At 34.0% G+C, this 13,101-nt stretch overlaps 1 protein-coding gene across 3 annotated transcripts; it reads left to right on the top strand.

Annotated features, from left to right (window-relative positions):
* Positions 1 to 738: 738 nt before the first annotated feature.
* Positions 739 to 5,510, top strand: LOC132302446 (zinc finger protein 4-like). Of its 3 annotated transcripts, none has more exons than XM_059799318.1 (3): positions 739 to 1,289; positions 2,468 to 2,591; positions 4,402 to 5,510. In XM_059799318.1, the coding sequence occupies exon 3, from the start codon at positions 4,506 to 4,508 to the stop codon at positions 5,253 to 5,255; it is 750 nt and encodes a 249-aa protein (XP_059655301.1). In that variant the 5' UTR covers positions 739 to 1,289; positions 2,468 to 2,591; positions 4,402 to 4,505; the 3' UTR covers positions 5,256 to 5,510. The 3 variants fall into 3 exon arrangements, with proteins under 3 accessions (XP_059655301.1, XP_059655300.1, XP_059655299.1); XM_059799317.1 differs by having other exon boundaries at positions 2,459 to 2,591; XM_059799316.1 differs by lacking the exon at positions 2,468 to 2,591 and having other exon boundaries at positions 740 to 1,289.
* Positions 5,511 to 13,101: the final 7,591 nt, after the last annotated feature.

Genomic DNA, 13,101 nt, shown 5'->3' with positions numbered 1-13,101 from the left:
TAATGCAAGTCTGATTATGACGAGTACAGTCACATAATTCAAAAGCATGTCCGTGTCAGAAATTTGTTTGTGTCTTCAGTCTTCTTTTTTGAACTCACAAACTTGAGAATTGCACGATGGAACATGAGATCGACTAGATACTTTGTACAAAATTATGCCATACCTTTATTTATCTAGACCCTTTTTCACACTCGGTATTCTTTATGACATGTTGGACGATAATAAGCACATTTCTAGTGGGGGCTGCTTCGAAAGATGTGTGTGGTCCCTGCCCTTGTCTGCCTAGCGAGTGGCCTCAATTGGACTATACATCATGGCATGGGTGGTTAAAAATGTACTTTAGTTATATATATATATATAAATGCAACTGCAATATATATCTCGCTGTTGAACGAATTTGAATAAATATTAATGTAAATTTATCAAATCAACTTGTTCATAAAAATATGTAATAGTATCAAATTTTTAAAAAAAATTATGAATCGACCTATATGAGAAATCATAATATATATACACATATTTGTTATAATAATCTCTTGCTAACTTGTAGATATAAAATTTACTCGTTAGACCGTTGAATATGATTTAAGTACAAATATATTAGTTATATCAAACGGTTTTTACACCAAACATGATAATCCTTAAATATATTTAAGAAGTTATTCTTGGGTGTGCGCGCCTGCGCGTGTGTATATATATCTATACGTATATGGGGGGCTATTCCTATTCAGGGATCATGTGAATATGTCAATTGTCGTTGCACAGAGCAATTGATTGGTGATGGAGGAGTTATGGGTGACCATCTGAGAGGGGAAAAAAAAAGGTGTGGTAAAATTTATAAAGAGAATCTGTAAAAGCTTTCACTAGTAGAAGAATAGATGAACTGATTATGGTAGACAACGCACGTATGTATGTGTCTTTTTGGTGGGACTTGCACTAAGTACTCTTTGATTTCTCTCTGAGTGTCTCTAGTATTGCTTTTCATCTGTAGTAGTTGTAGTACTCAAATTTCAACACAAATAGTGGTTTACTGTGTTATCTGCTTTTTTTCTCTGACTTCTCTGACGTCCTACCACTCTCTCTCTCTCTCTCTCTCTCTCTCTCTCTCTCTCCTCTGCTTTCCATTATTATACCTCTTTCTCTTTCTCTTTCTCTTTCTTTCTCTTCATGATCTTATCTCCATCTACTTCCTCCTCCTCCTCCTCCTAGCTAGCTAGCTCACCTCAACCTCAATCTCACCATATTTGGCAACAAACGAAATACCCACAAGAAGCATCACTCAAACAAGGGTATGCAATTTCAACTAACTATTTCTTCAATTCTTCATTCTTATTACCTGATTTCTTCGTTGGCTTATAGGTTTTACTTGATAGATTAGTTTGGATGCTTTGGATTTTCTTTATATATATGTTCCCTTTTCCCTCTGTTTCTGATTATGATAGATGATGTATTAATTGTGTGTTACTGTAGTTAATCTGGGGATGTTTGGTTTTTTCTTTCTCAATTTTGTTTCTTGGTTGAATATATTGGAAGTTATTGATGAGTTCTGCATGTGTGTGTGTGTGATTAGGTTTTCCGATTAGCTTCTGTTTTGAACTTCATGTGACATCTTGAAATAGATTCTTTAGGGTCTCTATTAGGGCTAATTTCAAATGCATCGTTTTCTTGGCAACTGAGGTGCTCTAGGATCCTTTTTTTGAAGCCCTTTTTATATATAAGATATGCTCTCTCTTATATGTATTGTACTCAACACATGTTTGATTATTGTGCCTTTTAGTTTAATGGGAAGATAGTAGTTAACTATCTAATATGGATCATCGCTGTGAAAGATGGATCAATTTTAGCCTATTTGGAAGCTAATTATAGTCACACAGTGGTAAAATAATCTTTGGGACTACTCATCTGTTATGTTATGGCCTTTTCTATCTCAAATTATGTTAGGAATGTTTCTGATTACTGATAATCTCATCATGGAATCAAGTCGAGTCATCAATTGATGTTGCATGTGTAAAAGGGGTGGAGTGCCTCCGAGTCATCTATTGATTCAGAGACAAGGGTTCTCTTTCCTTTGATCTCTCTAATTGAAGCCCCATGTGGTCTGACTAGCATTTGGTGGTAGAGGAATGTTTAGTGTTTTGATGAGGTGGGAAAGCACCAATGCCTATTTAAAGCACTTGATATTCGGCTCCTTATTTTACTTTTATTTTTATTTTTACATTTTGTTCCATATCACGGGGCAATCTTCTGTTATAACTTATATTTTTGTTGAATTTTTAGGAGACACGAAGTTAGAGTTTTCTTTGTGTGGATTGTGTGCATCCTATATACACGGTTTCTTGACCCTTTATTGCTTTCTGTAATACACTTCACTCATTCAAAGAAAACAAGTTAACACTTCACATGAAATAAACTAGTTTACTCTTCCTCTTCTTATGTCCCCCTGATCTTTTACACTCAGAAAATGCAGCTTTTAGGAAAGTACTTGGATGATATTGGTGGGGCCATTGCTTGGTGCAGTGATGAAAGCTCAGGCTGGTAGTGTAAGAATGGGGGCCCCTCCGAGCACCCTTGATTAACGGGGATCAATAATGGTGATGTCCTTACTTGGATAATATTGGTATCAAAATCAGTATGATGGATACATCAGATAGAAAAGTGCTAATATATACCTCACATCAATGTTTTTTTTCCTTGCTTACATTCAAGTTAAAGCAAACAAAATTTCATCTTTCTTTTACTGGATATTGGGGGAAAAAATAGATGCCTGCCTTAAGATGCTGATGTATATCAAACACTGTTTTAGTTTAGAAGCTTCTGTCTGTTTCAATTGTTTGGAAAGAAGATATCTAATTTCATCAACTCTGTCCTCATTTCTTTGGTCTCTTAGTTCATACTTCGAGATATCATACAGCCTTCGTAATTAATTTAGTTCAGGGATATTGGACATCTTTAATTTTGTTTAAAGTTAAAAAATTATATGGTTTCAACACAGTAGACTGCATATTTTCTGGCCATCAGCATCAATTGCAAGAATGAGTAATATTAAACTTATATTTTTCCGCATTATTGGTAGAATATAGATGATTTGTTATATGACTGATTTCACACATTCTTCCGCTTGATTGGTATTCCAACATTCTGAGGCCAAGTTCAAAATCATTCTTGAGAATTTTTTCCCCTTGGGATTGTTGATTGTTTTTCGAATTCATTTCCTTGCTGAATTTTTACTCGAATACTGCTTTACTGATTAAAAGTTTACCATAACAGCATCTGACAGTTTACCATCCTAGTGGAGATTCTTTTCTAAGGTAGAAAGGAAATGGATACAAGGTGTTCTCTATCCTTTTCAAGCATGCTGAGAAGCCTGTATTCCATCTTAGTAGTGTAGTGCTCTTATCTACTATTCTTGTCATTTAAAAATAGGACTATGTGTTAGTAATCGTGTGGGAGGAATTGAAGTTTTAGTTTGTGTGATGCTATGTATTTGAATACGTTTCTTATTACGTCTCTTCTTAAGTAGTTCTTGTGAACCTCTTTGATGAAACATTTTTGAGATGGGCAATAGAACATTCGAAATATCTATCAATAGAATGGAGATTCAGCATTATACAGTAATTCATAACTGTATGGATAGAATAGTACGGAGATTTCATATTACTAGTTACAGTTAATCGTATTTGTGGAATTGAAGCGCCTAGGTTGAAGAAGTTCCATGTTGCGAAATCTTCACTTGTGTTTTTTAGACACCAGTGTAGATCTCGTTTATTGAGTGACATATTTGTAGAGTTCTAGTTTCATACTTGGATGAGTCTTCTTCATGTAAGATTTAATAAACGAAACTAATCTTGAAGGGCTTGTTAGGTGGAGGCTATAAATGCATGAATTAGCTGCTTTGATACAAAGGAGATGGGGACGTGTCAGATATAGTTTCTGTCAGAAACACACTTTACATGCATGTCCAATAAACGGTGATGCGTTAACCATTAATAAACTATATGAGTTGCAGATAATGACATCTTTGTCAATCTCATGACTAAAATACTTTTTCTGGATATTTTTTCTGCTTATGGAAAGCAAATTAATAGCGGTGGGCATATAACTATCAGCTATTAAGTATCCAATGTGGTTCTGGCATTCATGTTTAGATACATGTTTTGTTAACAAGTATTTACTAAACTAAGTGTTCAACATACCATAAGTATTGAACCATCTAACCGACATCAACAACTATAACTATTAATTTGTAATAACAATAATATTTGTTCACAACTGTTTTCTGTAGTTCTTTCATCTTGATGATATATATTAGAAAAATTCCTGTCCCTAATCCAAGGGAAGATCTGTGTGTGCTTGTTTGAAAATTTCACATCGATGTGGCAAGTAATCTATTCATACATGCAGGCAAAGATATAGTTAACCACTGCCACTAGTTGGATCAAGAACACCCTTGTGGTTGCACTAACGTGGAAACGAACCAAGCTACTACCTTCACCGCTCTTCCCACCATGAAGCCTCCTAATTTGAATTTCGAATCGAAAGATGAGTCTGAAGTGAGCAGCCATGTGTCTTCCAACATATCCATCCAAGAAATCTCCCCTGATTCCCCGAGGGACAGAGTCATTACTTCTTCCTGCCTCACAAATCCAATGCTACTTCAACCAGATCCTGGGCCTGTCTTACTTGACTTGACACTAAAGTTCAATGCCAGTGATGCCGAGTTGAAGGGCACTGGTGAGGTTCGAAGTGAAGCAGCAGCCCCTACTCCAGGGACAACAATACCCAGAATTTTCTCCTGCAATTATTGTCGACGCAAGTTTTACAGCTCACAGGCTCTGGGAGGCCACCAGAATGCACACAAGAGGGAAAGGACACTGGCGAAGAGAGCAATGCGGATGGGGATGTTATCTGATAGATATGCTAGCTTGGCTTCTCTTCCCCTTCACGGTTCTGCATATCGGTCCCTAGGGATCAAAGCTCACTCTTCAATGCATCAAAGAATGGTACCAGTAGATAGGCCTTTGCAGGAGACGAGAGGTGGAGCAAGGTTTGAACCACAAGGTTACTTTGGATTGCCAATGTTTATAGAAGATGACGAACCTGAGCTGTTTTGGCCTGGGAGTTTTCGGCAAATTGGCGAGGGAGTTAGGGGTAATCTGGGCTTTGATTTGGGACAGAGTTCAAGCTCTAATTTTGTAGCTATGGCTCCAGCACCAAGGACAGATTCCTCTCCACCTGATCTCACTTTGAAACTTTGATTCTTTTTTTTGCCCTTTTTTTTTTTTAGTTTTACTTTTTTATATATTTATAAACTTTGGCCTCATAGTTCTCTTAAATTTGCTACTCAATTCTGTGTTTACTTTGTACAGTTAGAAAAGAATTGGCTGTGGCTGCAAGCTTTCGTTTTTTTGTTTGGCCACCTTTTTTTCTTATTTACCAGTTTTTCTGGTGTCGGATGATTAATCATGCTTTTGCTGCTGCTATTCAAGATCATGAGGATGATTTTGATTTTATTTTCTTTCGGAAATTGGATGATTTTTTATTTTCAAAGATTGCAAATTTGGGGCAATTGTATGTTGATGGATGGATTTGTTACGATGTTCCTGTTGGGAAAAGTGCAAGTTTTAAAAACTTTTCGAGGGATTTTGGTTCATAAATCTTGATTTATCACATAGAGACAAGTTTTATGCAAAAATAAAAATATGATGTATCATTCAATTAATGGATTGAATACTTACATCAAAGGTCTGAGTAAACCTTTAAATTTTTCCTCTAAAGTGAATGTTCTCACTTATTGTAAATCCCTTAGTAATGCCTTCTCCTTGGATCTCCATCTTCTTGGTAATTATTTTGCCTTTAGGAATCACTCATAAGCCTTCATGAATGACCTTGGAAAATTAGGCTTGTGGGAACCTCCATTAGATGAGAACATAAACTCTAATTTTCTAGAGCGAGAATAAATATATAATAAATTATTTTGTCTAAAACCATACGAAGGCCTTCGAATTTACTTTGTGATCAACCATAATTAATACAAAATAAATACAAGTAACAATGATGCAAATATTGAAAATATAACCCTCTAACTATTAATCACATAACTACCCAAAGTGTCGGTCTAAGGATCCCGAAGAATCCGCCAAACAAATCAAAGTAATTATTAATTAATAAAAGAGTCTATAATTTTCTCATGCTTAAGAGTCAAATGCTATGACGGTGATAGGGAGCAATTGCATACGACGGCTCTCGCAATATATCTCAACCTAACGCGGATCCAGTTCAAGTCTTAATTAATTATGAGTCCATCCATAATTACTGACTATGAACAATTTATGATTACTATTTATATATCATGTATTGATTGCCATCACATACATATATATAAATATCTCTTGTAATCAAATGGACACTATCAATTCTATAATGAATCGAAATATAATACATTGAATTCACCAATTGTATAAAACATACATATTTCAGAAACGTCATGAACATATGTCACTTAATCCAAACAAGAATTTGCTATGCCAGGGTATATAAATCCCAACAGCTCCCACTTGCCCACATAGCCAATTCAAATTGCACCTAACTCCAATGTTATCCAGATGATAATCAAAATTATTGATCAATGACACCTTTGATAATGGATCAACAAAGTTGTGTTCCAATACAATGTTCTAGCTACAAGTACATTTTCTTACCGGACAATATCATGTAGAACATGATACTTCCTATCAGTGTATTTTGTTCATCTATGGAACCTTGGGTCATTGGTTTGGACTACTTCTGCACTATTGTCGCAATATAGCTCGATAGGCAGGCTAGTATGCTCCACAACCTCTAAATCAGTGAGATCAAACCAATAGGCTTATTTTGCCGCCTTTAAGGTTGCAATATATTCCACCTGCAGGTTTGAGTTAATAGTTGAAATCTGCTTGACAATCTAACAACTGATTTCCCTTCCATTAAGTGAACATACACTAAGTCATGAACCTCATAGTATCTACTTCTGATTGAAAATCAGAACTAGCATACCTGACTAGGACCATATCATCACATCCATAAATGAGTATGATATCATTGATTCTCCTTAGGTACTTAATGATATTTTTCATAACAGACCAGTTGTCAAGTCCAGTATTGGACTGATCTTTACTGACTATACCTACTATGTAGCGGATGTCCTGTTTGGTATAGACCATGGCATAAATGAGACTCTCATATGCCGAAGCATATTATTCCAGTCTCATTTGCTCAATCTCCTTTGATAGTCTTGAAAAACTACTTACTAGAGAGAGCAATCCATATCAATAAAGCAAGAACTCATTCTTTGAGTTATGCATACCAAACCTGGTCAAAACTTTATCAATGTAGGATTATTAAGATAAGCCTATTTTCCTTTTAACCTGATCTTACAAAAGCTTGATCTTAGGAATATAGCTTACATCTTGAAAATCCTTCATTTAAAAATAATTGAACAACTACCTTTTTATTGATGACAAAACTTCCACTTCATTATAAATGAGTAGGATGTCATCAATATATATAGAATTAAGAAAAATAATGACATTCCCTTGTACACCCATGATTTATTCACTAAGAAATCTTCTGGTGTCTTTTTGTAGATTAACTTGCCTTCCATAGGTATCACCCTACTAGAAAGTTCTACAAGATCCCAGAATTTATTAGAATACATAGATTCCAACTCTGATTTTATAGTAACTCGCCAAAACGATCTGTATCCATATCGGTTCACGCTTTCGTGTAGCTTACTGGGTCCAACTCATGTTTAACAGGGATGTCCATAATGGTCTCACCTAAAAACATGATTCTATCGGATTGGATGATAATCCTCCCATTACATCAATGTACCGATGCAGGAATCTGTGTACTAGATGATGCTAACGCATCAATAGGGAATTCATATATTATTCTCAATCTCTATTATAATAAGTGTGTTCATATGTGGTACATCTGGTACTCATACCATATTCTCTAACACTATGCTACTAGGTATATGATTCATAATATGATTCTCCTATAGATAAACAGTGAGTGTAAACAATCAACTTTTATCATTGAGATCATAAAATAATCCGTCCTAGTGACCTTTAGAGTAGCTATCAAATCTATCATGCGTATGATCTGTTTCCAACTTACTTGTCCATATCAAGCGCACATGTGCAAGACTACCCCATATGTGCATGTAATTCAAACTAAAATTTAGTCAAAAACATAGCTCAACGATATCCTTGAGACAGACTAAGATGGAATGCAGTTCATTATGCGCATCGATGTCATTAATGCTAAACTCTTAAATGAAAGAGATAATGTGACATAACTGATCATAGATCTAACCATGTTAAGTAGAATTCTGTTATTCCTATTTGACACCTAAATGCATTTAGCGTCAATTGCGGAAAACTAGTACACAACACCCTCATTGACCATATAGTCTTTGCACTATCCCAAGAAATACTCATTTCCTCGATCAGATCGAAGTATCTCAATAAGTTTACCTAATCTGTGCTCCACATCAGTCTTGACCTTCTCAGAATATACCAAGAGTTTAAGACTTGTGTTGCATCAGATAAACTTCTCCAAAACGTGAGTAATCTTGCTTCGATGTTCATAAGACCACACGTGTCAGTGTGTACTGACTCCAATTGTCCTTTATGTCTATTTCATCTGGCTGATTAAGCCCTAAGAGTTATCTATCCTTCAAAACAGAGTTCACAAGTTTGGTTTAGGCTCCTCTGCCTCACTAGGTAATTAACCTTCTTTGACCAATCTTTGAATCTCATTTTGACTGATTACAACCCAAAAATAGACGCTAAAAATACAATGAGTCAGGAATAACAATTTTTCTCTTAACATTCAATCTAGAAGATGCAACATTAGTTTCTACATCCTGCAAATCTTAAGAGTTTGTGATTATAGTATATTAACTATCTTTCAATGCACCAGAAGCAATCGCATATCTATTCAATTTTATAAAACCAGTTTTACTAAATAACAACACATTTTTTATAAACCACAAGTGAAACAAGAATTAGATAGCATCTAACTTCTGTGCATAAAGATAGTTCTCTAATACTAATATCCCCATACTCTCTAATTTCATATGTAATACTCCCACTGACTTAGCTACAACCTTGACATCAGGTTAAGTACAAATATATTCCATATCATCGAGACTTCTGGATTCCTGAAATCCTTGCAATGAATTGCAAACATGTTTAGTGGCTCCAGAATCTATTCATCGGGAATTAATAGATACAACCACATAATATGACTCAATGATTAAATATATATTTTCCTATGCCACGTCATTGCTTAGACAGTTTGTCCTTTAGTGTCTTAGTTAGGGACAAAAGAAACAGTTTTCTTTGCCCTCAACATACACTGCCTTATTCCCTTTAACCTTTTGGATACTCATGTTTTGTGCTAGCCTAGTCCTATTATCATCCTTCTTCTTTACTTTGCCCGTCCACTTGGGCCTAGAAGAAGATGGTATAGACTAGGTTAGATTGATAGGAACGCCCATACTCTTGATTATCCCTTCATCTGTTACCAATTCTATAAGAATATCAGCAAGTGTGAACTCAAACTGATTCCTTATTTAGTTCACTCTAACAGAGTCGAACGAGTTTGGTAACAAGGCAATAATCACGTCAACTTGAAACTTACCACCCAAGTCAGCCCTATTGATCTCCAGCTAATTTTTAAATAATAAACAATCATTTTCCAGAATTCGATTTCATACTGGAGTTCCTTAGGCTATCTTGATAGTATTCAAGTCTGACATAGTACGTAGGCTTACACCCTATCTAATCTCACCAAAACATCATATTGACATTTAACATGATGCTTGAAGAAAATAAAATAATGCAAATGTTAACTTTGGGGCGTATTCGAGGTAAACTCTAGAATATTGCACCAAGTCATCACATTTGCCTTATTTCACTTATTCAAAGCATTAATGTTCTCTTGGGTATCTTAAAGTAAAAGGATTAGGTTTAGGAGTAGTAAATACGTTTGTACCCTTACGTCGTGAATAAAATATCTAAGTTCCTTTTCCAGTCATTATAAATGAGGTCCAATATCATAGAATATGTAAGCAAGCAGAAAAATGGATTAGACATAATTCATCTGAATATAAATGCATTCATACGATATGTAAGGTGAATTATTAATACTATCATACATATTTAAAATTAAAATGAGTTTGTTAACCACATAATATAATAAATCTCAATCGAACAAGAGATCATTATCATTATTGGTGAACAATCCCTTTTAATTAATGCGGGTCCCTCAACTCTGTAGCATAATAAATCAACCAATCAATATGTCAATAACTTATCCTGTTGGAGAAGTTCATTATTACTATTGTTGAGATTCATTTACTATTAGGCGAGCACTTCCATTAAAATAGTATGTGGGTCCCTTAACCAATGCATGAAAAATCGGATAACCAATACGCCAATAACTTATTCGGTTGGCGAAGTTCATTATTGCTATTGGCGGGCAAATCCCATCATCTCCATATCTCTTAAGACAATGCCTTGTCTATCTATATGAAATGATTCCCGATTATGTTTAGCCTTTCTAAAATCACCTAGTGTAGACCACTCCACTGGGGAGCTAACACTATTGATTTTAGATTGAGTGTATAACGTTATTAATGCTCTATTGAAAAATAAAACATTAAATATCTTATCATTATAATCTAGACTCTTTAAATCATGCGTAGAGCCTTATTTTTAAAGATCTAATTACAATGAACATTTAATATTATTATTTTCATGAGACAACCATTTCTTGTAATATTAAGACTCTTCAAATCATGCGTGGGGCCTTATTTTTGAAGATTTAATTACAATAGTTTTAATAACGAAGGCCATGGGATAATGTATAAAAATCCCCGCTCCCACTCAATTTTTAATCATTCATAATTAAGTTTTTGAATTTATTCATTTACATGATATAATGTATGCAAAACGTCTTGATTTTAATCCAATTAAATTTAGAAAATATTTGGACTTAAATGATTCACTAATATTTAATTTGAGGCACACTTCAAAAATAATTTACAAAAATAATTTTTCGTTTCCCCAATAAGTGCACTCAAATTAATTAGTAATCAAATCCAATTAATTTTCATAATTTAATTAATATAAATCAAGTCATTTAATTAAATATCATGGATCCAATGCATAAATAATAATAATAAACAATTAATTATTCCATGCATCAGTTAAATAAATAAATAACAGACAGAAGCAATTTAAATGGCCAATGGATTTAGCTTTTAACATTTAATTACTCTAATCACTGCACAAGGGTCTTCCAAATGCTTGTATATACCTGCAGGAGGCTGTAACTCGATCCCACGTGCCACCAGACACAATTGGACGCCTCAAAACCCATCTGATCAGCCTCCCACCTCCGGTGCTGCCCTCGCTGCCGACAACTTTCCGGTCGCCGAAAAAACGCCGAAAATTCCAGAAAATATTAATTAAGCTCAAAAAATTCCAGAAAAATTCTGAAAAATTCCGGAAAAATTCCAGAAAATTCCTAAAGCCTAATTTAACCCTTTTGGACCTTCTTGAAGCTTCATAGCACCCTTTAATAAATATTACATGGCTTTAAATAAATTTATAATTTGAAATACAATGGAAAAAATTAAATTACATCATTGAACTTTCAAACGGCTAAATCAAAGCCTTAATTACATTTATCCAAATATAAAATTACATTAATTTAACCTATAAGTTTCATCCATGGCCCAACCATACATCATTATTCATTCACAATTATTTATACATCATCATGTATCAATATATATCAACATATTAAATCATACATCAACATACATCAATAAAAATATATATGAATATAATTTTGGATCCATGAATGATGATTTTCATAAAATCATGATCTCTAGTAATGAATCAAACCATGCTCTGATACCACTGTTGGGAAACGTGCAAGTTTTAAAAACTTTTCGAGGGATTTTGATTCATAGATCTTGATTCATCACATAGAGACAAGTTTTATGCAAAAATAAAAATATGATGTATCATTCAATTAATGGATTGAATACTTACATCAAAGGTCTGAGTAAACCTTTAAATCTTTCCTCTAAAGTGAATGTTCTTACTTATTGTAAATCCCTTAGTAAGATGTCTTCTCCTTGGATCTCCATCTTCTTGGTAATTATTTTGCCTTTAGGAATCACTTATAAGCCTTCATGAATGACTTTGGAAAATTAGGCTTGTGGGAGCCTCCATTAGATGAGAACATAAACCCTAATTTTCTAGAGAGAGAATAAATTCCTTTTTCCTTCTTCTAAAAATCACCCCTAAAATATACATAGGCCATGTATATTTATAGGCAACATAAAAATAAAGAAAAGGAAACAATAAATCATTCTCAATCTCTAATTCATATGTCTCAAATCTAATATGATTCCAATATCAAGTTGGGCTATGAGTGAGAATCCATTGGGCCTATTATTTTATTGGCTACAATGAATTAATAATTGGCCCGATCCATGGACCCAATTCAATTAATTCATAAATTAATTTCTACTCCACTAAAAGAAATTAATTGAACTCCAATTAAATAATAAATAACTTCTAAGTCAATATTGCACTTTGACCCCTCTATGCATAATTAGTTATCGGATAAATAATGCCATCAATCCGACTACTTAATTAATATATTTATTTTGGTACCATTGATTATTTCTGGCTCGATCACAATAAAACATTTGTTTGACAAAAATAATAATTTAATAAATAAATATATAATAAATCATTTTGTCTAAAACCATACGAAGGCCTTCGAATTTACTTTGTGATCAACCATAATCAATACAAAATAAATACAAGTAACAATGATGCAAATATTGAAAATATAACCCTCTAACTATTAATCACATAACTACCGAAAGTGTCGGTCTAAGGATCCCGAAGAATCCGCCGAACAAATCAAAGTAATTATTAATTAATAAAAGAGTTTATAATTTTCTCATGTTTAAGAGTCAAATGCTATGACGGTGATAGGGAGCAATTGCATACGACGGCTCTCGCAATA

This window comes from Cornus florida, unplaced genomic scaffold (assembly GCF_030987335.1).
Source record: "Cornus florida cultivar Cherokee Brave unplaced genomic scaffold, ASM3098733v1 CherokeeBrave_3.0.0_Hap2_Chr04, whole genome shotgun sequence".
Classification (NCBI taxonomy): domain Eukaryota; kingdom Viridiplantae; phylum Streptophyta; class Magnoliopsida; order Cornales; family Cornaceae; genus Cornus; species Cornus florida.
This window is presented reverse-complemented; position numbering and strand designations above follow the sequence as displayed.

Coding starts and splice junctions, on each gene's coding strand:
- LOC132302446 (XM_059799318.1), top strand. CDS start 4,506: ATGAAGCCTCCTAATTTGAATTTCGAATCGAAAGATGAGTCTGAAGTG.